We start from the raw sequence: 27912 nt of genomic DNA, 5'->3' as shown, positions 1-27912 counted from the left end.
ATACATCATGAGATAAGTCTGGACAACATGTCCTCTACCAAAATGCACATGAATCTCTGGTACAGCTAAAATTCCAGAAACATGCTGGGGTTCCTTTTGCATGCTAAGCAGGGTCAAAAATGTGAGCACTATGTGGTTGCCCTTATATATCAGATGAGCTCTAAAGTTGAAAGGTTACATTTGTGAAATTGCGGCTGGGTTTCCTAGCACTTGATTCTAGCTCCTGCAAATCAAAGACTCCTAATTGAAATACAAATCCAACAATATGATAATCTTTCAGTAAAAAAAAAACAAAAAACGTGACTTCTGCACCCTTATCTGTTGAAGAGCTGACAGAGAACTTCAGAGGCAGTTGTTTAACCAGACAAAATGATAGAGAAAATATGTTTTCAAATAAGATCATAAACCTTGAATAGTGCCTTATGGGAAGCAAATGTAAAGCAAAGGGCTGTCCTCTATTCTGTCTACCAGCTCTACTCCCCCCACCCCGGTGTGTATCCTCAGCCACTCACCTTTTAGGCAAGGGCTAGTGTCTTTCAGGACAGACCCAAACCCCAAATACCAAAACAGAATAAAGGAGTATCTTAGCATACTTTGAGATCAGACTGTTTCTGCATTTCACAGTGCTGGGAGTGGGGTGAGGTGTGGGGGGAAGGGAAAAGCAGCATACCAATGTAGTGAAATCTGGAAACAACAGCATATATACAGACACAAAAAAAGTTTGCATATTGCACAGAGCACTTGAAGATCATAAATCTATGCATGAGAAAGATGTAGTGGAAATTTTGGGGGGGATTAGAGTTTATTTTTGTCATCTCTGTGAGACAGCTACTCATTCATCCAGATCACAGCTAAGAAAAAAGCTGGTCACAGAAATTAGCAGTTTCAGCTCAGCAGCGAAGTCGCCAGCCTGTGAAGGCAGAGAGAAATTGACTAATTAGCAATGCGCACTAAAACTTGACGGTTCTTTATAGAGAGAGAGAAGAGAGAGGGAGAGAGAGGGAGAGGGAGGGAGGGGGGGCTCGCTTTTTCCCCTTCTTTCTTCCAAAGATGTTTGAAATCGCAGTCATTTACGCTCGACAATTTTTACAATAGCCTTGAGCCATAATTTTGCGAGTCTCTCCAGCATCCATCCCCCTGTATGGTCTCTCTCTACTGGCCAAGCACGACCGTTTCTCTCCCCAACCGTGGATTTCCTATTACTCTCGTTACGACTCACTGAGCCCCAGGCCCAAGGATAATGATGTGTTGTTTCTTGGTAGCATAATTTGTCACACGTACATTTTTTCTTCTTCTTCTCTTGCAGAAAGCTCTGCTCCCTCTCTCTCTCCCTCTCTCTCTCCCTCTCTCTTTCTCTCTTTTCTCCCTCTCCTACATTTTCTTGCTGTTGCTAATTCATGGTGATCAAATGATGTACGACAAAATAAATTGTAAAGAGTGACTGCCTGGAGTTGGGAACCAGAAGGTGTTTTCCCCCTCCCAAGGAGACAGCAAACCTTTAAAAAGGAAGGACAATTGATTTTTGGGGGGAGCTTAAGTGAGCCTTGACTTTGCAGCTGGTTGAGAGCAGGTAAGTTTCTGGCCTTGTGTCTGCCTTGTGTGTATTTTGTTCTGTCTTTTGGATTGTTGGAGGGGGAAGGGCCGGGGAGGGAGTCTTTCAGAGGGGTTGGGGGGGGGTATTTGTATGGCAAACGCTCATAAAGAAAAAACTCCTATTGCAAGAAATAAGCAGATGAGGAGGAAAGGCAAGGGAGAAGAACAAGAAGGAAGGGGAATAGGAAAAGATGGGGCGGGGGGAGACAACGAAGCGGAGAAAGCTAGAGAGAGGTATGACCGGGTCCTCTTAAAGGGAGAGAGACTCTGTAAGATGTTTCAGGCAAGCCAGAGCTTTGGGGGCGGGCGTGGGGGTGCTGCCGGCGGAGGGAGCGCGAGGGAGGGTAGGGTCCACCTGGAACGGGATGGTAAAGTGAGTCGAAAGGAGCCCAGTCCTGTATAAATAGGAAGCCGGCGATCCAGGACCGGCGCTAGGCAGGGCAGAGTGAGCCGCAGTGGAAGGGGCAGGTCCGGCGGGATCCCTCTGAGCCGGGCGGCGGCGGCGGCTCTCCCCGGCGGGCGGGCCGGCGCGCGGGCGGGATGCAAGCAGAGGGTCCCTTTCTGCTCAGCCCTGGAAGGTGCAATTACAGGTTAAGGACCTGGCGTATCGATTTCGCCTCGCCTCCCCCACCCTGCCCTCCTCTGCCTAGATGCGGGCGGCTCAGACTTTTTACAGAAGTAGTTCCAGGGCCGGGGAAGTGGGGGTGCCCGAGTCGGGGGCCGCTGGGGGCTCTACCGAGGGGGTCAGAAGGGAGCTGCAGGCGACGATGCTGGGTGGGGCGCAGAGACCCCGCACCCCACTGCTCCCCCGCCCCCCCCGCTCGTTCGACAGCCCCCACCCCTCCCCCAACACCTGCCTTCTAACTTGAACTTCTCATAGTTACTGGAGTTAAAGCGACTGCGCCTGGTGCCCGGGAGGGGAAACCGTGCACTCGAATCCCTCCCGGCCTCCAGGCCTCCCGGCTCCCTCTCCAAACGCGTCCTCGCAGCCCCACTTCCTCCCCCTGAGTCCTCGATGCCGCCCCGCGCTGGAAGGGGAGATAGATGCCTGAACTTCCGCGCTTTGAAATGAGCGAGACGGGGGAGAGGGGGCCACCGGGTGGGGGTGGCGGTGGTGGAAGGATTCTCCTGCCAGGTTTAAAGGCATCTCTGGAAAATTAGCCAAACTGAGTGGTGACGGGGAAGCCAACAGTTTGCGAAGCAGGGAAGCGGGCAGGGCCAGGGTGAGGGAAATGAGCTCGAATTGATAAGGACAGCTCCCGCCTCTGCCGAGTCCACTGAGCGGGTCCTCACCGCGCTCCGCTGCACTTTCCCGGGAGAAGAAAGGGCTTTATCTCCTCCCTCAGACTATTAGCCTAGGAGTTTCTCGGGGCAGCATGGATAATCGAAGGGGGTCCCAGCTTTTGGAGAGCTAAGATTCGCACACCCCGCACGCTTGTCCGGCCCCTGTTCCTACCCCCTCCCCCAAACTGGGCCAACTGCGAAAAGCAAAGCTTCGGGCACAAGTTGACCTGGAACCTTCGCCGTCGGTCGCCTCTGAGCTTTCAGGGCACCCCCGGCTCCCCACTTCCCGGCCTTTCCCTTCATCTGGCCGGGCATGGACACGAGCCCACGAGGTGCCTCGGCCTCAGCCGCCACTTTGCCGTCGCTGCTGCCACTGCTGTTGCTGCCAACAGCCGAGCTGAGGTGGTTTTAGGAAAGTGAGGGACGAAGTGTGTGGGAGGTGGCGAGAGGAGCCGCAGGGCGCAGAACCGGCGCCGGGACCCCAGACAGGGCCCTTCTGGTGGCGCTCACGGAGCCAGCGTCTTCGGACTTTCCTCCTAGGGTCGGGGTCCGGAGCGCGCCAGGAGGGAGTCAAGCTGAGCCTTGATTCTTGTTCTTCGCCCTCCCCTCCCCTCCACACCCTTCCCCACCCCGACCACACCCCACCCCCTCCACCACCCTGCTCCCCTCCCTCCCATCCCCCACCCCTGTCTGCCAGGTTGGAGGAGGGTTTAAAGCCAGGTGCACCGAGTCAGCTCGCCATGTCCAGATCCGGGGACAGGACCTCCACCTTCGACCCCAGCCACAGCGACAACCTGCTGCACGGCCTCAACCTGCTGTGGAGGAAGCAGCTGTTTTGCGACGTGACCCTGACGGCCCAGGGCCAGCAGTTCCATTGCCACAAGGCCGTGCTGGCCTCCTGCTCGCAGTACTTCCGATCGCTCTTCTCCAGCCACCCCCCTCTCGGGGGAGGGGTCGGCGGCCAGGACGGCCTGGGGGCCCCCAAGGACCAGCAGCAGCCGCCGCAGCAGCAGCCGTCACAGCAGCAGCAGCCGCCGCCGCAGGAGGAGCCCGGGACTCCTTCTTCCTCCCCCGACGACAAGCTGCTGACCAGCCCCCGGGCCATCAACAACCTGGTGCTGCAGGGCTGCTCGTCCATCGGGCTGCGCCTGGTGCTCGAGTACCTCTACACGGCCAACGTGACCCTGTCCCTGGACACGGTGGAGGAGGTGCTGTCGGTCAGCAAGATCCTGCACATCCCCCAGGTCACCAAGCTCTGCGTGCAGTTCCTCAACGACCAGATCTCGGTGCAGAACTACAAGCAGGTGTGCAAGATCGCCGCGCTGCACGGCCTGGAGGAGACCAAGAAGCTGGCCAACAAGTACCTGGTGGAGGATGTGCTGCTGCTCAACTTCGAGGAGATGCGCGCCCTGCTGGACTCGCTGCCGCCCCCCGTGGAGTCGGAGCTGGCGCTCTTCCAGATGTCCGTGCTGTGGCTGGAGCACGACCGCGAGACCCGCATGCAGTATGCGCCTGACCTCATGAAGCGCCTCCGCTTCGCCCTCATCCCGGCCCCGGAGCTGGTGGAGCGGGTCCAGTCAGTGGATTTCATGCGAACCGACCCGGTCTGCCAGAAGCTGCTGCTGGACGCCATGAACTACCACCTGATGCCCTTCAGGCAGCACTGCAGGCAGAGCCTGGCCAGCAGGTAGGAGACAACAAAGAGGAGGGCGGGGGAGGGGGGGGTAGAGCCAAAGAGGCCGGAGGGAGGGGAGGGGGCAGGGAGGAGGGGAGAGATGGGTGGGCTGGGCGGGTGGCTCTGGCAGGATGAAAACAAACGCAAACAATTCAGAGTGTGTGGGGAAAGTTGATTTCAGAGTCCCTGAAAGGTCAATAGGGAACTGGCCTAACAGCATCCCTGAGCGCTCCAAAGCCGAGGTTCTAGATATCCCCAGAGCCGTAAACATGGGAATTGTGGACTCAGACTGAAATTGACAGGCAGGTGGGGCCAAAGGCCAGGACAGTTAGAAGTGTAGCTTTGGAAGTCTCTCTAAGCCAGCTCTCCCTACAAATCTTAAGATGGGCTTGCTCAAGAAAAAGGATCCTGTGGTGGGGAATGCCCACCCCACCCCTCCTCAGTTCTGCCTTGGGTGAGCAGAAGAGCCCAGGCGATGCTTGCAAAGGAAGGCTTTCATGGTCTTGCTGTCACACACTCAAGTTGTTTCTTCAACTTGGGATCTGCTCCCTGTCGATGTCAGAGCTCCAAAATGCTTTGTCTATTAGGGTCACTATTGGAAATGCTGGTATCATGTGCCCAGGCAAACTTTTCTATGTTGTGGAAAGCCTTTCCTTTTCACTTTTAAAGGAGAGTAAAGCAAGAGATTTCAGGGTGATGGGGTGAATCTTGCCTAGCAACTCCCATTTCTGAGAAGAGTGCAGTTGAAAATTGGGATGGAGGAGTGGAGAGGCTTCTAGCTCCAGTTGGTCTGTGTGCCTGCTCACCAGTGACAAAGAAGTTGGAGAGTTGTTGCTGCTTCTGTTGTTGCTAGTTAGAAATGTGGCTGTGTGTGTTGCAAGTAGGATTTCAGGGGAGAGAGAAATGATGCCTTTTAAAAATGCTGCTGAGATAAAAAGGCTGTAGGAATTGACAATCGTGTTTTATTGGCTCCAATTTTAAAACCATTTTTAATGAGCCCTAGCAAAGGGTTTCTTTCTCTTTTTAGAAAAGAGAAACAGTATCCTCTCAGTTTCTCATGATAAAACATCATGATTCCAGATGCCAGGCTACTCCAGCCTAACCACCAAAGTGTTACAAAGTGTAGCAAAGTACATGGTTTGAAAATCTAGCAGGGCATTTTCCCAGTCAGAATGATGTCTAAAGAATGGGGCCCACCTTGTGCAGCCTTATAGAATTAAATGGTGTGTGTGTGTGTGTGTGTGTATGTGTGTGTGTGTGTGTGTTTCATTATGTTTCCACCAGACCTAGGTAACTAAAGTTTAAAGAAATGGAAGATATTCTCTACACTTTTTTAGGCAGCTCTAGTGTTAAGGAGAGGCCAACAGGAGGCATGAGAAATCTTGAACTTGTAACAAAACCCTGTAAGTTCATTTTTCTAACATCTGTGGGAGATGAGTTAATGAATCGTGTTGTCAAAAGATGATAATAGGACAATAGAAGAAACAAGAATCCAAATCCCCATGTGCTTTTAACAGTGAGCACAAGAGGCCAGTGAGGAAAAAAACATGAAACTTATTTTTATTTTACTGGAATTTTTCGTTTGTCTAAAGATCCAAATGGCAAACTCAGTGTGATGGGCGATGGGCCTTGGTGATTAATATTCTGTCATTTAAATTTTTATCACTTTTAAATGACCTACAAGTATACTTCATTTAGCATATATAATACATAGTCAATAATTCAGACAACACAGTTATAGTTCTGAACATACATTTACTCATACTTTTAAAAATATGTATAACACGGTATAAATTCAGAAACCCAGAGGAATAATAAAATTAAGATTTAACTTATTCTAAGAGTAATTTTGGCAGAGGAGCTTTATAAATTTGATCCAGTAAATTTCTGAAGCCCTCAATGCACTTTTATCTAACAGGTATGTCCTAAGGTTCAGTGTTAGAAGAGTTGACTTTCAAAATGCAAAATCCATTTCCCACTTTAGTCAAGATTCAGCACACCAGCTAGTGCCTGCTGGCTCTGTCCTGGTGGATGGCTGAGATACCAGGCTGCCTGGCTCCGTGACGACACCTTCCAGCTTCACTGGGCCACATCATTTGAAGGATATGTAGTGGTGTCTGACCACTGAATGCTTACAAGTGTCATGGATGCTGCAAGAATCTGATACTTCTGCAGTAGGAAGAAAACTGTATTTTCTTTTAAAAGAGAAAGATATAGAAAAGCAAATAGTTCATGCGAACCTATCATTGACCTCAAAATAATATAATTTAGGTTTTATTCCTTTATTAGTAAAGGTAGCATTTTGAATTTTACAGACTAATTACATTATTTTAATTGTAATTCATAGGAAGAATGCCAAAATAACCATGAAGTTCCTAACTTTAAAGTAGACAGAAATGCTGTAAGTTGCAACCAACAATATTAAATCAGCCCATTTATTATAGCATCAGTGTAATATAAAAATGTTCCCTTAGCCTTATGTGTCATTTAACGGGGATAAATGTGTTAACCAATTGTTTTTGAGATTACATCACTTTCATTGAAGACAATTGAATAGAAGGACCTTGTATTTATTACTTTTTATCCACCTGTAGTTTTTAAACTCTAAATATAAAAGAGTTTCTTAAATTCAGAGAGGGAGATGAAAATGTAAAATTGACCAGTCTTTTGGAATAAGTACAAAGTATAAGCAAATAGAATAACTTCAAAAGAGAATTTACTTGTTTAAGAGTACATTATCTATAGAAAGTAGAGATATTAATATAATCATAATTTAAGCATTTTAAAGATTATTAATTTTGAGTTTTTATTAAGCCTAGAAAAGTAAAGGAACCCAAGTATGAAATCTTTATACAAATACTCAAATTAATATAAAATGTTCCCTCTTGTTGCTTGGTTTTTCTAAGTATACCAGTTGCACTTAAATTCATATTCCATTTTACCAAACTTAACATAAGGACAATAAGTAAAATAAGAAACTTGTCACTCTGTATTCAAATACACACATAAGTAATTTAAGATGACAGGATTGACAAAGGATATAAAGTTTCAGTTAGACGGGAAGAATAAGTTTTAGTGATCTATTGCACCAGCAACGTGACCACAGTTAGTAAAAAAGTATTACATATTTCAAAATTGCCAAAATAGTAGATTTGAAACATTCTCAACACAAAGAAATGATAAAGAGGTGAAGTGATGGATAGATTAAATCAGCTTGATTTAATCTTTCTACAAGTCAATATTAACATCATCTAAAGCATGAAAATTTAGTTTCATAAAGCGATATGATATGCAGTGTTTAGTATATTAAATGTAAATAACAGAAGACATAGTCTAAATTTAGCTTAAGTAACCCAAATAGTTTCTTTTTATTTACAGTTTGAAATTTTAATGTATAATTTAGCAATTATCCCAAATAAATCAAATTGGACTAGATATTAATTAACTGGATAAAATTAACTAACGTTTTACATTTTCATTGCACCTCACACAATATAATGAATAAATGCTTATTAAAAGTTGAATGAATTAAGATTATGAAAAAAGAAAGGCTCAATGTTGTACTTCATCAATACATTAATCTACATTACTATTGCACATAACAAAAGTTTACTGAACCTTCTCCAAGAAAACACCTGTAATAGAAATACATTCATGAAAGTAATCATATTTTTTAAACATTTAACAACTAGCTATTACGTCCCGTGTAGGGTTCCATATCGAAGTGTAGTTTTAAAGAAATTATATTTTATAAACAACAGGAGACTACCTAAGGTTTCATTTACTACAAAACATAGTCTATTTATAGATTTCTCATAAATTAATGTAAAAATCTACTTAAACATCAAGGGTACTAATTATCTATCTGCTAAAATGACTTGCAATAATTAAAATGCCATTACATTTCCTAATATACAGTTTTGATTCCTGGTTTTGGTGCTTAGAAAGTGTTTCATTAAATGTAGGACAATATTTTCTGTTGGTTCTCTTTCTAAGAACTGAACAATAACCTTAACAAAGCAAACTAAACTTGTATCCATGCATTCTCTAAATTGTTACTTCCCTTTATATCAATTTGATACCCTCAGATTAAAAATTGTTAGGTAGTTAAATTTTGTATCAGAAATTATTCAACCATTCAGAATACAATTTGTTTATTATCTGAAACAGGACCATTGATTACAAAATTACATCAACCGGTATGGGAGTCAAATAGTTACATCCTACAATCAGAAGGCAATTAAAAAGGATACTAATGCCTTGTATTGAAATAGAGGACTTACTGTTAAAAGTGGACATTTTCCAGTTTTAATTCATGCTTGTATTTTTACCATTTTTATGAACATGAGGTTCACTCATTACCTTAGCTAATTCTAAGCATCCCAATTTTCTTAACTTAAAAAACAGTAAAAAAATGTGTTACCTTATTTACAACTGCTACTGCGTAACAGGTGATGTTGATGCACTTCACATACATTACTTAATTGAATTCTCATAACAGCCCAAGGTATGGGTACTATCATTAGCCTCATATAGATAAAAAACTGATGCACAGAGAAGTTAAGCATTGCTCCATGATTGCACAGCTGAACCCAGGCAGTGTGGCAAGTCTGTGTTGTCATTCACAGTGTGCTGTTTTTTACTATCACTCCCCAAATGCTAGCCAGGCTGAAATCTAGTAATTGACTGAAGAGTTATATGTAGACTTAAGACTTTTCTTTTAAAAAGAAACTTGTGAGGGTTAAATAGTAATGTATCTGACTTAAAAAAAAAATTAGGAGAGTTGTTTTTCCAGGCCAGGGGTCAGCAATTTTTTTCTATAAAAAGCAACACAGTGTTTATTTTTGGCTTTGGGGTCACAAGGTCTCTGTTGCAACTACACTACTCTTCACCTGTAGTGCAAAAACGCAACTGACAGTACATAAATGAATGGGCATTGCCGTGTTACAGTAAAACTGCATTTGTGGGCACTGAAATTTCATGTAATTTTCACATCATGAAATATTATTCTTTTAATTTTTTCAACCACTTAAAAACATAAAAGACATTCTTAGTTTTCAGGCTATACAAAAATATAAAAATAGAACATGGACTGGATTTATACTGTGAGCCACGGTTTGCCAACCCATGTACTAAGCACTTGGGATATATCAGTGAAGAAAATGGACAAAAACAATTTGCCCTTATTCTAGTGGAAAAAATCCCCATTAGTCTTCATTCTTCCATTTGGAAAGAACTCAAGTCTAAATAATTCTACCGTGCTAAGTTAGAAGTTAATTTATCCAGAATATGACTTAAGGATTTGAATAGTGATCCTCGGAAGCTAAATAGTGATTAATTAAAACAATGGATGAGTTTCTCATTTTTTCAAGCATACTGGATATAAAACCTCCTAATGTAGAATGGTCATCATTATTCAGAAGAGGCTTAAATATTGTTTATATGATATTTTAATCATTTCGAATAGGAAATCAAAATAGGCGAGTATATTTAACACACTATTTTTCTGGGGTTAATGGGCACATATTCAGCAAACTAATCTAGGCAAACTAATCTAAACCAAATGAACATGTGAACAATTATTTTTCTAAGTGTCAATCTGTATCTCCAGCTGCTTTGATCAAAGGGCATGTGTTATCAGGATTCCTGACTTATGAGTGGATCAACTGGATTGAGTATAGATCCTGCCTGCCTTCTGCAAAGTGAACAACCTCTGGAGAAATACTTACCCCATTGTAGGTTTGTCTTATGTGTCTGTCTCAGATCCCAATAGACGGTGACTTCTCTGAATATGTGTAACCAAAGCACTTAACTCAGTGCCTGACCTTGATCCAAAAATGTGAGTTCGTTGTAAATTGCTATTGGTCTTAAATATAATTGAGATAGACACTTAAGGTTGGTGCAGTATAGTGTGAATCAAAAAAGCTAATGTGCAATAAAAATATAGGTAATTTTAAAGATGATTACACACACGCAAACATACACACAACCTGTTGTTGGCCAATAATAATAGTAGCTATCACTGACTCAGCAACTACCACAAGCTTGACTTATCACTTACAGTGTTTCTAATCTTTACAGCACCCTTTAAGCCTTTTTAAAGATGAGAAAACTGGGACTCAGAGAAGATAAGTAATTTACCCAATTATCTGAATAGTGTTGAGTCAGAGGTCCTTATCACCAGGGAAATAACCCTGCCATTATGAGTGTATATTGGAGATGTGGCATTTACAAAAGACAAACTCTTATCTACACCTTCCACTTCTGTTTTATCACACCACAAAAGTCATTAAAAGTTCCTGCCATCTAACTCTTCTTCAGGCCACTCAACCAATGAAGAACGAGGGGAAGACATTAGAAAGCCAGAATTCTATCCTTCTGGTCTACAGCACTTAATTATTAGTTCTGAATTAAGGGGCTAAATAATAAGTTGCTGAGATTTGGCACTATAATATTGACTTACTAAAAATAGAATGAGCCAATGAACTTTAAATAAAGAAAAGAAAGAAAAATAAGAACTTTCTGTTTAACTATGAAAAAAAAAAAAACCTTGAAGCTTGAATTTGAACCAAAAGTTGGTTTCCCTGGATTTCTGTGCACTGAAGTACTAAAGGGGTGTCAGATTTGTTTTTGTGACAGTAAAACACTATTCATGTTGGTGATACTTTCAGGTGATTAAATAACCAGGTAGAAGTTGGAATTATAAAAATACCTGTATATTTTAATAACAAAATAAGACCTCTCTAACTGAAAATTTATTGTTTATATTTTGTTTCAAGAAAATCATTTTAACAATTGTTAGATCATAAATGTTTGTCTTCTCTCATTCATTTAGAATTCAGAAAACATGTTCATTTTCCATGTCCTTTCCAATGATTTCCAAGATAATTCACAATACAGGCATTACTAATGATGATTTCTTTAAATTAAAACAAAAAAACACTATTTTGATATGGGTAGGAGGATGACTTAACCAGAGAAAGGCTATCTGTTGTAATACAGATGACACAATGAGTGTGTTCATTTTACTGTAAATACCAGAGAGGTTTATCTCTTCACAAATAATATTAATGCAAATAGGATTAGAACTATTTGCAACACTAGAAGTAAAGCAGAAAGGTACTATGGAATGCCTACCATAAAAAGAGAAAATAAATTATAGGGTAATGAGAAAAAGAAGAAAAAACAAGAAGTAAGAAAAATGCGAGGAAATAAGGGGTATCAAACAAGTTATTAAGAATGTGAACTATCTGAAAAAGGAAGAAAAAGAAGATGGGCAAGAAATTTCTAAAGACTGGAAGTTAGGTGTTCAACATTTACAAATCAAGATAAGAACAAATCAAGAAACACTTAAATCATGGCATACCCAACCTTATATAATTTAGAGTTATAGACAGAGTTCCATTAAAAAGAAAAAAAAAAGTCCTCAAAAGAAAGAAAATATTTTCACAAGAAAAAAATGTCAATCATGGTACCTTACCGCCTATAATACCATTCGGTTCAATACCTATGTATATGTAATCTGAGTTAATAAGATTTTTTTGTTGTTGTTGTTTTTAATCCATTGTTGTGCTAGGTAATGCAGTAGTTTCAGAAGTCTCGGAGTTCAAAGGGGACAACCCATTCTGTGAATATAAGGAGATAAACATATAACTGCATTCATTGCAAAATCATCTTAATTCCCATGTAATTTGACCTGGCAAAAGACCTGAGAAGCAAGGAGAACTTCAGGACCTCTGACAGCTTTCTAAATGCAGGCCCATGACTGTGTCACACTGATAGTGGAAACTTGGAGTGATGCATTGCAATTTACTACTAATCAGAAGTTGTGCTATGGAATAACCCCCACATTTGTGTTGAACGTATATGGTACATCAAGCTCTGAGCTAAGTTCTGAGATACAGAGTTGAACAAGACAGCCACATTTCTGACTGCATGCAATTTACAGTGAAAAGAGAAAGAGTAAATAGTAACACAAAATAATCACACTGGCAATACATAACCTACAAGAGAAAAGTGTCATGGGCTGGGACACCCTATAACAGACAGCTGTAACCTTATCCGAGTGACTGGAGAAGACTTTCTCTGCAACAAAGGTATAAGATGAGCCTTGAAAGATGAGCCATTCTAAGTAATAGGCCTGGGGAGAAGGGAAAATATGCAATTGGAGAGGCAAAGCTGAGAGAAGACCACCTGCAAAACTCCTGGGCAGAAAAGAGCTTGGCACCTTCCAGGAACTAAAAAAAAAAAAAAAAAAAAAAAAGGATGTGTGGCTACATTTGTGGCAAGAGGGGTTGTCCAAATCATACAGGAAGTTGTAGGCCCTGCTAAGGATTATTTACTACATAGATACATTTTAAAATGGAAAAATCAGCATGTTTTTCAGTTGAACTGAAAAAAGAAGTAATACCATTGTGGAAACACTGCTGCCTTTGAAATCATAAACCTAAATGAGTGGCCTGGCTCCACGTTAGCCGAGTCCTGCAGCAGTAAAATGGGTTAATAATTATAGTTCTAAATACTTACCAGCATTTGTAGAAAGATCAGCTGAGATTGTAGAAAAACTAAATATAAAATGCTGTTTTAAGTTTGTATATTATTAATTTTAAAAGACATATTTAGCAAAATTTACCTGAATGCACTTTTGCCTATCAAAAAATCACTAGGACATATTCATGATATCACTGATAGCACAGAAATAGTCACAGACTGTTAACACCAGAGGAATGAAGTTGGAGGGAACCAAAGGTGAAACCAAGGTCATCAGAAGGAAGTGGGAACATTAGAATTTTCGACAGCTCTCAGCAATTTATATTTCATTCTTCAAAAGGAAAATGATGGCCGGTTGAGTTATAAATGTCTTTCATTTTTTCCTTTCATAGAAGAGAGTTCCTCTTCTTTTTAATCTCATAAACTTAAGCTTAGAGGCTTTCTTTTCTGCTGCTCCCAAAGCCTTTCACATGCATATGTCTGGCTTCTTTGCTCCCAGAGCGCCTGTGAGGGGTTGGTAAATTGCACCTGCGAGGGGACTCTGAACTTCCTCAGAGCTCAGCTGGGCCACCGTATGGAGACTGGCTCACTGGAGGCTGCAGAGAAGTGAACTGAAGAATTACAGTCGGTTTCACTTCCCTGCCTTATGTGCCTTCAGGTGCCTCTGAAGACAGGCGAGGCCAGTGAAATGGAGAGGAGGAAGAAGAGAGAAAGCAGCAATATCTGAGAAAAGTCCTTGAAAATGTAGAGGCATTGTTGAAAAATATGGAAAGATGGATGTGCATGTTCGTGTGTGTGTGTGTGTGTGTGTGTGTGTGTATGTCTGTGTGTACACAGTCCAATCACATATTGTTGGGTGCTACCTTCAAATTTTCTATGGAGTGATTTCTGAGATGTGTTTTTTTATCAGATAAAGTCTATTTTGAATGTCAGGGTCAGGGTGGGATGGTCCACAATTCACAATCTGGTGCTGAGTGAGGAATTATTAGGCTGGAGGGTCAATTTGTCACCAGAAAGAAAATAGTCATATTTGTAAATACTTCTTAGAACAAAACAACAGAGGGCTGTCTGGCTCTGATTTTGAGCACCCCTCAAAACCAACCACATCAGAGCATCCTGTGCAAAGCGATGGGATTAAAAAAGGGAATGTAAACCTGTGAGTCAGAGAGGGAAACTTTGAAGGAAATACTTTAATGCTATCAGGTGTACACTAGGCCCTCACCACTTTCTATTTCATATGCATTAACAGGAGTTCACTGATACAGTGAGAGATCCCAGTCAGTATGGGTGTATTACAGAGGCAGAAGTGTGTGCCCAGTAGCACAGATGAATTTGGTGGATTGGTTACTATAGCAACTGTACCACCATTGTCAGTGGCAATTCCTGTAATCTCCCTCTCCTAAGGTTTCATAAGCATTCACTCCAAAATGACGAGAGAGAGAGAGAGAGAGAGAGAAAGAGAGAGACAAGGTTATAATGCAGATATCTTAAAACAGCTGTATTGTGTAGTAATTAAGACCTGAAAGTTAGACAAATGCTAGTTTAAATCTCACCTCTACCACTTACAAGCTGCTTCTCCTTGGGTAATTTACTTAACCAATTTTCAGATGCCTTACCTATAAAATGTACATCATAATACCCACTTCATTAGGGCAATTCTAAATGTTAAAATAATGTATGTACATCACTTAGTATAGTGCCTGGCTATACATATTCAATGATTGATAGCTTGGATTTTTATAGGAATAGTTTCATTTATATATATATTTGCCTTTCTGTTCACTTGTTAGGACTTCCACTTCCATACAAAATGTTTAGAGTTGGATTTCCACAACGTGAGTATTGACACTATTCTGATAATGATTATGCTTCTGCTGAAGCATTATCCATTTTAGCCATCATTTTAAGTTCATGTTCATTTTATCTACCTTTGAGTGATATATAGATCCCAAGCCAATCCTGGAATTTTATTCCATCCTTTTGATCTATTCATGCAATCAGAAAATTTAGAAAACCCATGGTAGATTCACATTGAGCAGCTTTATTGAGATGTAATTAATATACTATACAATTCACCCACTTAAAGAATATAATTCAATGGTTTTCGGTATATTCACAGAGTTGTGTGGCCATCACCACAATTTTAGAACATTTTAATCATTCCCTCCCCCAAAAACCCATATCTGTTAGCAATCACCAATCATTCCCTCACCACCACCATCATCCGCCCCACTTTCAGCCCTAGGTAACCACTAATCTACTTTCTGTCACCAGAGATTTGCCTATTCTGGACATTTCACATAAATAGAATCATACAATATGTGGGTTTTTTTGAATGGCTTCTTTCATGTAGTGTATTTGCAAGGTTCATCTATGTTGTCACAGGTAATAGTAATTCATTTATTTTTATGGCTGAATAATATTCCATTGTACAGATAAACTACATTTTGTTGTTTATCCATGGACGTGTGGGCTGTTTCCACTCTTTGCTATTATGAATAATGCTGCCCTGAGCATTCCTATACAAGTTTTTTGTATGGACATATGTTTTCATTTCTCTTGGGTATGCATATACCTACGAGTGGGAATGCTGCCTCATATATTAATTCAGTTAACATTAAACAAATATTTAACCTTTTGAGGAACTGCCAGATGGCTTTTCAAAGCAGCTGCACCATTCTACATTCACACCAGCAGTTTATGACAGTTCCAATTGCTCCACATCTTCACCAATACTCATCTGTCTTTTTCATTATACCCATCTTAATAGACGTGAAGTAGTATCTCATGGTGGTTTGCATTCCCCTAATGGCTAATCATGTTGAGCATCTTTTCATGTGCTTATTGGCCACTTGCATATCTATTTTGAAAAATGTCTCTGGGCCTGGTGGTGCATGCTTATAGTTCCAGATACTCAGAGGCTGAGGCAGGAAAACTGCTTGAACCCAGGAGTTTGAGGCTGCAGTGAGCTATGATCGGTCCACTGCACTCCAGCCTGGGCAATAGAGCGAGGCACCATCTCTAAAAACAAACAAAAAAAAAAAACAAAAAGATACAAAAGAGAGAGAGAGAGAGATGTCTATTCAAATTATTTGGCCATTTTTTTTTTAGTTGTGCTATGTGTCTGTTTATGATTAAGTTATAAATATCCTGTAAGCATCATAGGACTTCTTATGGTACCTAGATCACAGCTGGGGCCACCTTCTGCAGGAACAGGTTATACTATTTGCAAAAATGAAAAGAAAATGCATGCAGAAGTACAGTGCAAAATCCTCTAGATGCTTTTATATGACACTTATGACTATTATTAAAAATCTTGGTATTTGGTGTGGCAGAGAAAAATATCTGTGATTGATTTTGGTATTGTTTGTTTTCATGTGATCATTTTAGCTTTGTTGACTTGGGCATCATATTTCTTAAATGATATTCTGGACTTGGATAAGCAAATCTTTCATTTCAAGGAAAATATTTTCATTACTCGACTTATTTACTTAAATTTTCTTAAAGACACATAAGAAATATTTTTTTCAAGCAATGTTAATACAATAATTATTTTAGGAAATAAGGTGAAATTGTTTTGACTTCCAAGACATGATAACTGATAAGAAGCACTATAGAAGAAGAAGTACTGCATGTCAAAAGAAAACAAAACAAAAAACAGCAGCTCTCAGTTTAAAACGTTCCTTGTGGGGATCAGCAGGAAACAGCAAAGCATGGGATTTTCAGTCATGGCTGAGATTCAATGGAGGGCTTCACCACACATATCACCAAGTGGATTCTGACATGGAAAAGCTAAATTTATCATGAGAATAACTTATCCAGTTTCATCTTTCCTTTGCTACAGTCTCCTGGCAGTTTTTCTTAAGGACAAAAACTGCTGCTACTGCTGCTCTTGAAGAGAAATTATTTTTACTACTCTTAGTAAGTTGGGTACTGTTACTTCATTGTCGCTTCTAGTGTGTGGATATGGAAGATTGGCCAACAAGTTGTTTCTTGGGCTTAATGTTTATGCTGCTGGGTAGAACAATTTCTATTTTGATTATGTATCTTCATGAACAATCAAATTCTTGCTTTCTCTGAAAAGATTTACATCTTTGATAGATAAGAAAGAAGACTGAGCCACTATGACAGCTCTGAGTGCAAGATGGTAGGGATTATAGTGTGGGTTTCTTTATATTTCAGGGAGACAAGGTATTATCAAAAGTATGTGATAATTTCACAGGTTTTAGAATGCATTTTCAACAAATCCCAAGAATGCAGAAAACCTCTAGAAATTAGTCACATGTTTTTGTCTTTAGAAGATATCTTCTTCCCTTGGCAGAAGTTCTAGTCATGTAGAGAAGGTATCTAATTCTAGACAGTCACTTCAGAACACCTAGAATCCTGACAAACTTCAATTGGCATTCTTGTATTCAAAATTGAAAAGAGAAAATAGACATGCAATGCAAAACTGAAATATTTAAACACCACCCTTGAGGCACTTAAATAAATTCAAGATTTGGGATTTTTCCAGGGTTAAGGAGCAGCAAATGAAACCAACAGCAAGTAGTCTAGGTAAAAATCTATCCCAGGAAAAGGGACACCTCTTGTGCAGGAAAGAGCCCCTCAAGCCTTCCATCAGTTTAATCAAACTGACAGTCCAACTTCCAGGAAACAGTCATTCTTTTGACCTATTAAGAGAAGGAATAATCTCACCTTAGAAAGGTTTTTTTTGAAAGTGTTTCACATTTGCATGTGTGTGTGTGTGTGTGTGTGTGTGTGTGTGTGTGTGAAGGAAACTCTAAACCCTAAAGTCTCCAAGTGGCTTAACAAAAATTTATTGTCTCCAATTTCTGGTGGTTGGAAGTTCAAGACCAAGGTGCCAGCAGGGTTGATTTCTGCGGAGCCTCTCTTCCTGGTTTGTAGACAGCTGCCTTCCTGCTGTATGCCCACATGGCCTTTTCTCTGTGCTTACATGCAGAGAAAGATCTGGTGTTTCTTCCTTTTCTTATAAGGACATCAGTCATATTGGATCAGGGCCTCACCCTTATGACCTCATTTAACCTTAATTACCTCCTTAAAAGCTCTATCTCCAAATATAGTCACTTTGGGAGTTAGGGCTTCAACACATGAATTTGGAGGGAACACAGTTTAGTCCATAACAAAGCCACGTTTAAGACACAAAATTAGAAAACAGGGAAATTAACTGAAATATTGCTTTTCAACTAGATCCATACAAGCAAAGTTATCTAGGCAGTTGAACAGTTATCCAAGTCAGCAGTGTATAAATAGCTCTTCCAGCAATGTAAAGCTAGTAGAGAAAAAAAAATTCAGATCCTTTTTCCTCAATTCCAGAAGATCTTGCCTAGACCAGTAGCTTTTTCAAGAATCAAACATAGAGCTTTTTAACAAAATATATCTTCCCTAGCTCCACCCCAGAGATTCTAAATAAATTGATCTGAAAGGAGGTCCCAAGAACCTGCATGTTTAGCAAGCATCATAGGTAGTTCTGCTACCAGTAGATTTTGGACCACATTTTGAAAATCATGGAACTAAACAAATAATTGCTTCTGTTTTTTGAATTTGCTACATGTCTATAAAATATAGGAGAAAATACTGATAGTGATTTCTTAAAAGATGGGGAAAAATTTTTGCAAAATTAAAAGAAATTTCATTAATTGATATGAGAAAAAGGGAAATGAATCATAGGGAAAGTTGCTGGAATTACCAAATTCTAGGGGATTTATTTCCTAGAGATGAAACTCGGGTCCCTAGCGCACTACAGAATTTGCACTAGAGAATAATTCAAGCCACACAGTATAGCATCCACAATTCAGCTTCAGAGAATATGGTAAACTTTTCAGAATAATTTGTTGCTGCATGTCAAAGATCTGATAATGAAAAGAATATTGCTCCAGATTAGCTGATTGGGTGGGTCTTAGAGGCTTCTGTGAATGCCCTTTCCAGTGGGGGATGACCTTGGAGGGCTTCCTAGACACCACGGAGCCCTCCACCTAGGGTTCATTGTGGCACCATGGTCCCTCGAGGGTTGGTGATACAGCAAAGAACAGAAAGAACTGGCTCCCTACAAGGAGGGAGAGGAAAAGCAGAGGAAGATAAGAGATTCCATTTCACCCACAGCAGCAGGGTGTCCCTAAGCAGGATTCCACAAGCCACACCTCATTGTCTCCTCAGCACACACACCCACCAGGGCCTGCCTCCTTCCCTTGCTGCAGATCTACGCAAAAATAAGGATGACCTTCTTCTTTTATCTTTGCCCCAGGATGATTTCATAGCATTTTTCTTACCCTAAAAATAAGCGTTGAGTCCTTTTAGGAGGAATCCACTGAAACTCCCTTCTTGAAAATGGACACTTATTTGTTGCCATGAATATTCCGGGAGAAGCCTGGAGAAATCTATCCTGCCACTAACTTTTCTCACTATCTCCCTGCATGGCCACTCCTGCAGTGACTCTCCAACTGGAAACAGCCTGGTTGGCAGGAGGCTGGCTCCAGTTCCTCCGCAAGAGCCTCACAGTTTCCCCACAAGGAACCTCTCCCTGGAGTTAGAGTAATGAATGAAATTGGACTTTAGATCGGGAGGCTGTTGTCCCTCTCAGCATCATCTTGAATGGCTGAACTCCTTTCTTCAGAATGTCAGGTTGCTGTCAAAATATTCATTTTTACCATTATGTCTCACTCTCTCAGAGATATAATTTTAGTGGAAAGATGTTGCATCCTTCTGAACTTGAATTTTCATTATTATTTTGCGACCTTGGTGTCTTTCTGCACTTTTTCTTCTGCAGCAGGTGCCAAAGTTTCCTTAGGTCAAAAAGTCACTCTTATCTCTTCCAAAAGCCAGCCAGATGGGAGGGAGAAAGAAAAAGACAGGACGAAGTCTCAGTAATGAGATTGGCTCTCAGGAGGCAGCATAGTATAATAATTGGGCTTTATTAGGAGTTTAAATGCAGGCATTACTTACGAGTCCATCACTAGCCTGAGAGTGATGCTTTATCTCCTTTCGTCACTAGGCTATACAGAGCTTGAATGGCTCCACTGTGGCAGGCTGCACAGAACCACATCTCTCTTGAACAAAGAGAAGAGCTTTCTCCTGTCACACACATGTTGGTTGTCCCCACCAGCTTGCTCAGTAGCAAGCATCTGTGCTAGAGAGCAGCAGGACCCTGCATCCCACTTGCAGGCAGGAGGATTAGTCTGAGAGCTAATGCTTGCCACGCAACTTCCTCACAGGGATGTGGGGAGGATTAATGAGATGCTATTTCCATTGGAATTTATGCTCTTCAGAAGAAAGGTGCTAAGTAGGAGGTATTAGAATTAGGGATTATATAGGTAATCAAGCAAAGAAGATATTCAACTGCTCCTAGTTACCAAAGGAAGCTTTAATCTGGGAGGTGGAGAAGGAGGGGGAAATGCAGTGAGTATAAACTTGGCTGGAAGCCATTGTCCCTCATGAAGCAAAGGGCCAAGGATGAAGTGTCAAGTGCTATGTATAATATAAAGATAAACTCGTCCTGATCCTTGGGGCTTATGAGCTAAGCCTTGGGTGGTGGGGCTGGGCTACATTTCATGGATTCAGATAAAGGTCTTAAGACTTTTTTGTTATATCTGCCTCTGCCATCACCAGCCAGTCTGCAAGTTTGGTGCCTAGAGGAATGTGGCAAAAGCATAAGCCAACTACCGTAACTGCATGCTAGAGGACACAGTAACATTCTGGAAGAATTGTGGAGGACCCATGTGAGCCACAGGGGCGGGATGAGAAGTGAAGGGGTGGGAAGATGGCTAATCAAAATTGCAATGTGTAAAGCAACAGCCAACAAAGTTGTTGATCTTCACATGGTCACACAGACAGGAAGTGGCAGAGTTGGAATGTAACAGGTTTTCAGAGCTTCAGATATTAAAGTCCTGATTTCTTCCATTTCTTATAGTGCGTCCCCAAGTAGGATTTATCTGCTACTGGTAGAATGTGAGACAATTTCAGATGGTACACAAGAAATCATTTTAACATTTATAATAAGTTAGGTATTGTTATATTTTAACGTGTGTTAGAGATAAAATAATTAACCCATGAAGCCCATGATTTAGTAAATATAATTGCTTAGAACCATGGTTCTCAATACCCGTTGCATCTTATTAATAGAATCACTGAGAAAGCTTAAAAGACACACACACACACACACACACACACACACAAATATGATGCTGGGTCCCATCCCAGATCATTGAATCAGAATCCCTGAGAAGTTCTGATAGCTTATAAAAGTTCCCACATTGGGAACCACTACAATAGCCTGGGATTTTTAAGGAAGCATTTTTTTTAAGTGAGCAGTTTTAAATAAAATATTTAGTGAATAATTTCAAAGCATGTGGCTATGGCAAAAATAATGAAAGTCTTCTGTTGTACTGATAACTGAAGTTTGGTAAACATTGTACTTTATCATGGTAGGCTCCTATTCTATAAGACAACACTAGACCTAAAGAACAAAGATAAGCAGAGACATCCAAAGAAAAATGATGAACGTGATAACGTAACAAGAGAAAGACGACTCATTATTTGGACATGCTCAGACAGGGATAAAATGTGGAGGGTCTAGGGCAGTACATAGTAAAAATAGCAGCTTAGATTTGGGAGTTGGTTGATATGAATGTCCTTTTCCCAATATATGGCTCTCTGAGTCTTCCACCCTGTGGTTCAGAAATACGCTTTTTCCTTTTTCCCCATTGCCTTTTGACACCTCCACACCCCACTGACTGAACCTTGAAACAAGTAAGGAAAAAAAAAAGAATATAAAGAATCTATAACATCCTCCTAGATAGTGGGATTTTGTAATCCCACTGATCCTTGGGGCTTATGGGGCTTTTAGTCTGCCCACCTATTCCTTCTTCGTTGTTGGTGTTTGTTTGTTTGTTTTGTTTTGTTTTGTTTTTTTGAGATGGAGTCTCACTCTGTTGCCCAGGCTGGAGTGCAGTGACATGTCCTCAGCTCACAGCAACCTCCACCTCCCAAGTTCAAGTGATTCTCCCGCCTCAGCCTCCTGAGTAGCTGGGATTACAGGCACACGCCACAACCCCCAGCTAATTTTTGTATTTTTAGTAGAGACGGGGTTTCACCATGTTGGCCAGGCTGATCTCAAGCTGCTGACCTCAAGTGATCTGCCCACCTTGGCCTTCCAAAGTGCTGGGATTACAGGCATGAGACACTACGTTGGACTCTATTCCTTCTTTTATTCGTCATATCTTCATTTATACAACAAACATTTATTGAGCACCTACTATGTAGTAAGTTCTTCTTGCTTTTAAGTATAGTCAGAAGTTTTTTTCAGTGAGCATGTATTATCTTTATGATATAATCAAACAAATCTTAAAGTTACTTCCATCTTAGGAAAACTAAATAATAGGCACGTGACTGAGCGTTCTCCAGTCACCACATAGCCAGACTCTGTGTGTGAGGAAAAGGGGGAGCCCAAAGTCAGACTCTGGGAAGTAACGCATTTTCAGCCACACCTTAGAGCCACAGAAGAGTTGTGTGAGAAAACCCTGGAGATGTTTCTTGTGTGAAATGGAGGAAAATAAAACACAACCTGCACACTGGAAAAGCTGCCTAAGCCCCTTTTCCTCTAGTCTTTCATCTGTTAAATGGGGATAATGATACTTTGTGTTTATCTACCTCCGAGAGGCATTATCAGGTCTATTTAAAGGCTCTTCGATGAAAGCTGCTGTGTAATTACCAAGAATAGCTATGATAAAGAAACCTAAATACAACAGCAAATCAGCTGGAAAATTTTAAGAGAAGGGTAGCAGCTCTCCTTGGGGCAGTTTTGGGTACTATTCTGGCTGGAAGTTTAGGGAAGGCTAGCTGCCTTTCAAAGCCTCCTTCTGGCCAGGCCAATTACTTGGAGTAGAGGGACCTACCTCTGTTTACTTCCTCCCCACGATCTGAGCAGCTTCCATCTGAAATTCCCCTTTCACATTTTTCCAGATCTGGACTCACAAGCTCTTTTAGCCCCCAAATGAAATTCCAGGAAGACATTTACTAATAGGAGAAAAAAAGAGAGAAAGGAAAGAGAGGTTATAATAAGATAGGTAATTGGGAATTCAATGGTTTTTAAGAAAAGGACTGATGTAATTGGTTATTAATGTTTGGCTTTGCTAAAATTCATTTGACAAAATATGTAGTGTTGATGGGGATGGGGGTCAGAAAGCAGGGCTAACACTTTACAACAGCACAAGGGAGAACCAACCCAGCTGAATCCAGCTGATGGCAGCTCAGCTGGAATGAAGAGGAAGATTTAAGAAATATTACAGCTCTAGAAACTATAGAATATAGCAAGAAAATGGAAGAGTCAAGGATACCATGAAATTCGGTGACTTGAATATCGTAAGATTTGATGACTACCCTAACAGAGGCAGCTGGCAGCGAAGAGAGTAAGTAGATTATATTTTATGAATGAGATCTGAGTCAATACCATTGTAGGAAGTCCAGTGATTTTATATTTTTGTTAAACTTGCTTATGCAATCAAAGTTCTGGCTATTTATATACAGTATAGCATATGGTATCTGCAAGGCTTCTAAGCAATAAAAACTCCAAAATTCCAAAGATGAATTTTCAAATGAGTACTTTGTAAAGTTAATAATTACACATAATAATAATAGCTATCATTTATCAATTTTGAACTATATAAATATTTCATTCCTATGTAACCCAGATTTCAGCTGGAGGCATAACAGATCTGGTAAAGAAATTGCTATGAACCCCTATAATCCTCTGGCCTGTGGAAAACCAAAACTATTTTGCTATGGTCTAAATGTTTGGGTCCACCCCTTAAAAATTCATACCTTGAAACCCTAATCACCAGTAAGATAGTATTTGGATATGGGACCTTTGGGAGGTAATTAGGTCATGATAGTGGAACCCTCATGATGGAATTAGTGGCTTTATAAGAAGAGAGAGGAGAGCACACACGTGTGCTCTCCTCTCTCTCTCTCTCATTGCCCCCCTCACCATATGAGAACAGAAATGGGAAGTGGGCCCTCACTAGGAACAGAATCTACCAGCACTCTGATCTTGCACTTTTCACCCTCCAAAACTATGAGAAATAATTTTCTGTTGTTCAAGCCACGCAGTCTATGGTATTTTTGTTATCGCAGCCTGAACTGACTCACACACCCATCCTCATGTCTGTGAGTCCCTGGAGCTTGTGTTTTCCTGGCCTTTTCTACCTCCCAAATCACTCCCATACATTGCTGCTGTACCACCAGATGTGAAAATGCCCATTTACTGCTTTTATGCAATACTAAGCTATCATAAGTTTAGTAAAGTCCACTGAAATTGGGAGGACATGGGAAAGAGTCAAAACTTCTTTCCATTTTCCACAGCCCCTTCCTCCTGGATTATGTTGAAAGTATCAATATTTTCCCCCTTCAGTATGCAGAGACATTCATCTTTCAAGGTGTCAGCAGCACAAAGGGCCTTTCATTTGCTGGAGGGACTGGCTCTACAGAGTGGCTTTGGTTACAAGTAGAAGGCATTTATTTTGCTATTACACCTAAATGACTTTATTTAACCCTTACAACATTCTTGTAAGAGGATACCATTATTCCCACTTTACAGATGAAGCAACTGAGGCTTAGAGTCAGCCCAAGGAGTTAAACATAAGAAAAGGCAGAGTATTTAAATCCAGGTCTGATGACTCTTAACTTGTAATTAACCTGGCTTCTGAAAGATCGGATAATGATTATCTACTCTGGATCGCTTTGCTACTTCAAAACTGCTTGTTGTTATTGTCGTTGTTTTCAATCAAATCTCCATGTTTCAAAAAATGGTCATACACTCCCAAAGACCCTATGTAGAGAATTAAAGTAAAAATCCCAATGATTTAGTATCATTTCAGGAAGAATGAGTTAGCATAATTAAAATATCAAAACAATTGAAGTACAACTCTTTATTATCTTTAAGTAATAAAACTTGGATGAGGGCATAGGCCACCTGCTTGTCAAACCTGCAAATTACATAAAGGAACAGATAATACTGATGATAATGAGGATGAGGAGGATAATGATGATGTCAATAACTATGAAGTTGTTGATGATGGTGGTGGTAATGATAATTAGCATTTATTTAGCACTGTTTTAAATGCTTTACATATATTATGCCTTTTAATTCTGAAAATTAAAGATGCCTGCGCCTTAGGTCTTGTTAGTGTTATCCCTATTTTATAAATAAGGTTAAAGAGAGGCAAAGAGGCCAGGCCCAGTGGCTCACGCCTGTAATCCTAACACTTTGGGAGGCCGAGGTCGGGGGATCACTTGAGGTCAGGAGGTAGAGACCAGCGTGGTCAACATGGTGAAACCCTGTCTCTACTAAAAAAAAAAAAAAAAAAGCCTGGTGCGGTGGCTCACGCCTGTAATCCCAGCACTTTGGGAGGCTGAGGCGGGTGGATCACCAGGCCAGGAGATGGAGACGGTGAAACCCAGTCTCTACTAAATATACAAAAAATTAGCCAGGCGTGATGGCGGGCGCCTGTAGCCCCAGCTACTCGGGAGGCTGAGGCAGGAGAATGGCGTGAACCCGGGAGGCGGAGCTTGCAGTGAGCAGAGATGGCGCCACTGCACTCCAGCCTGGGTGACAGAGCGAGACTCCATCTCAAAAAAAAAAAAAATTAAAAAATACAAAATACAAAATACAAAAATTAGCCGGAAATTGCTTGAACCCGGGAGGCAGAGGTTGCAATGAGCCGAGATCACGCCACTGCACTCCAGAAGCCTGGGCAACTGAGCAAGACTCCATCTCAAAAAAATAAAATAAATAAAAATAAGAGTGACAAAAAGGCCAGCCTACGTTCACTTAGAACAGCTGAAACCAGGCATCTCACCTTAGCTAAGAGGTCTACACCCTTAACAACTAGGCTACTCTGCCTCAAAGATTGTGATGGCTTCCATAGATGTCCCCACTAGGGTGGAATTAAGTACCGCAATGAACAGGGAATTTACTCCTCTTGTTCCCATTATTATCTCCAATCCTTAGAACACCACCTGGAACATAGTAGGAACTCAGTTAACAATTGCTAACTGTAAACGAATTGAAGCAAAGTGTCTAAATCAGTAGAGGACAAAAAATGTTAAAAAATAGTCACGCATAGCTGTTTAAAATATTTTAATTAGAAGAAATATAGGATAGGAAAAACTTGGCTTGAAAACACTTGTTTTTTAAAAAAAAGATTGATATTGATAATCAGTAGAAGCTGAACAGGGACCCAGCACTGCACTGTGACTGCTAAAACACTACTGTGATTTTAGAAAGCCTTAAAAGAAAACTAGTATTTCAGTTTTCTTTGGTCCATGGCCTGTTAGGAACTGGGCCGTACAGCAGGAGGTGAGTGGTGAGCAAGCGAGTGAAGCTTCGTTTGTATTTACAGCTGCTCTCTATCACTTGCATTACCACCTGAGCTCTGCCTCCTGTCAGATTAGTGGCAGTATCAGATTCTCATATGAGCGCAAACCCTACGTGAATTGCACATGTGAGGGAAGTAGCTTGTGTGCTCCTTATGAGAATCTAATACCTGATGATGTGTCACTGTCTCCCATCACCCCCAGATGGGACTGTCTAGTTGCAGGAAAACAAGCTCAGGGCTCCCACTGATTCTACATTATGGTGAGTTGTATAATTGTTTTATTATATATTACAATGTAATAATAGAAATATAATAATAGAAATAAAGTGCACAATAAATGTACTGCATTTGAATCATCCTGAAACCATCCCTCTGGTCCATGGAAAAACTGTCTTCCATGAAACCGGACCCTGGTACCAAAAAGGTTGAGGACCACTGCTCTAGAAAACCTAGGTAGGTTTTTCAGCTCAGCTTAAGAGGAAAAAATATATCTAACACAACTGTACAACAACTTTTAACAACAGAGTGTATCTGAAAACCTAAGATTCATTTCAAATTTCCAAATAGATAATAATAATTACTTGTTTAAAAAACTATCAGAAGGATTTCTATATTATGTAGGGGACTAGACCAAGTCAGTGGCCTCAAGTCTGGCTGTGTATTAGCATCAACTGGAAGGCTGTGAAACAGCATTGATTTTTTAAGACTCATCCTATTGAATCATAATCTCTGAGAGTCAAGAACTGAAAATCTATACTAAGAATCCAAAATTTCTAATGCCTTCAGTTGATCCTGGTAACTTGCTAGGGCCTGGGAATTACTGAACTAGATTACCTCAAAGTTTTCTTCTAACTCTATGAGTTAATGATTCTTAGAACATTGCAGAATATCTTCTTTCATAAATGAGAATTATTTGTTATCTGTAAAATGAATTTTGCCTAAATGTGCATTGGTGATTATAAAGTGCCAGCATATCAGCTGATTTCTAAATAGGTTAAAAGTTTTTTTGCAATCTAGTTCATGAAAACTTTTCTCATGTATCATGGAAAGGAAAACTTTATCTGGCCTGTTTCCCAATTATTGAAGTTCCAAATCACTGAAATATAAATAAATGAGATTTTACAGTACTTAGAACACCAGTATGATGAAAAATTTGTTTACACCAGGAGGTTTAGGTCATCCTTCAATCATTCATCCTGGGAACCAAAGTATGTATGCACGCCAGCACTCACGCATACAGGCGCACACACACGCCCAAATGTGACACATGGTAAATGTTGGGCAGTTACTGAGATGGAACAAAGGAGACCTTCAGATTCCATCGCCTTTGCAACCTTACATTTTTCTATGCAAGAATCAAGGAACTCAGATCAAAGACATTCAAATATTATTAACCACGATATACTCAGCTTTTTGTTTACATTTCTTTTATTCCTTGTCTTTCAATACGTACTTTGGTCTGGGTTGGGTAAAATGGGTAAA

The 27912-nt window shown here is 40.8% G+C and overlaps 1 protein-coding gene across 1 annotated transcript in view; it reads left to right on the top strand.

Moving 5' to 3' along the window:
* Nucleotides 1-1183: 1183 nt before the first annotated feature.
* The window catches only part of KLHL14 (kelch like family member 14), a 100159-nt gene continuing 73430 nt past the window's right edge, over nucleotides 1184-27912 (top strand). Inside the window, exons 1-2 of the mRNA XM_016933499.4 lie at nucleotides 1184-1570; nucleotides 3575-4564. Coding sequence (XP_016788988.2) covers nucleotides 3618-4564 — 947 coding nt within the window. The 5' untranslated portion in view covers nucleotides 1184-1570; nucleotides 3575-3617. The remainder of the gene's footprint in view (nucleotides 1571-3574; nucleotides 4565-27912) is intronic.

Source organism: Pan troglodytes, chromosome 17, assembly GCF_028858775.2.
Source record: "Pan troglodytes isolate AG18354 chromosome 17, NHGRI_mPanTro3-v2.0_pri, whole genome shotgun sequence".
Taxonomy (NCBI): Eukaryota; Metazoa; Chordata; class Mammalia; order Primates; family Hominidae; genus Pan; species Pan troglodytes.
This window is presented reverse-complemented; position numbering and strand designations above follow the sequence as displayed.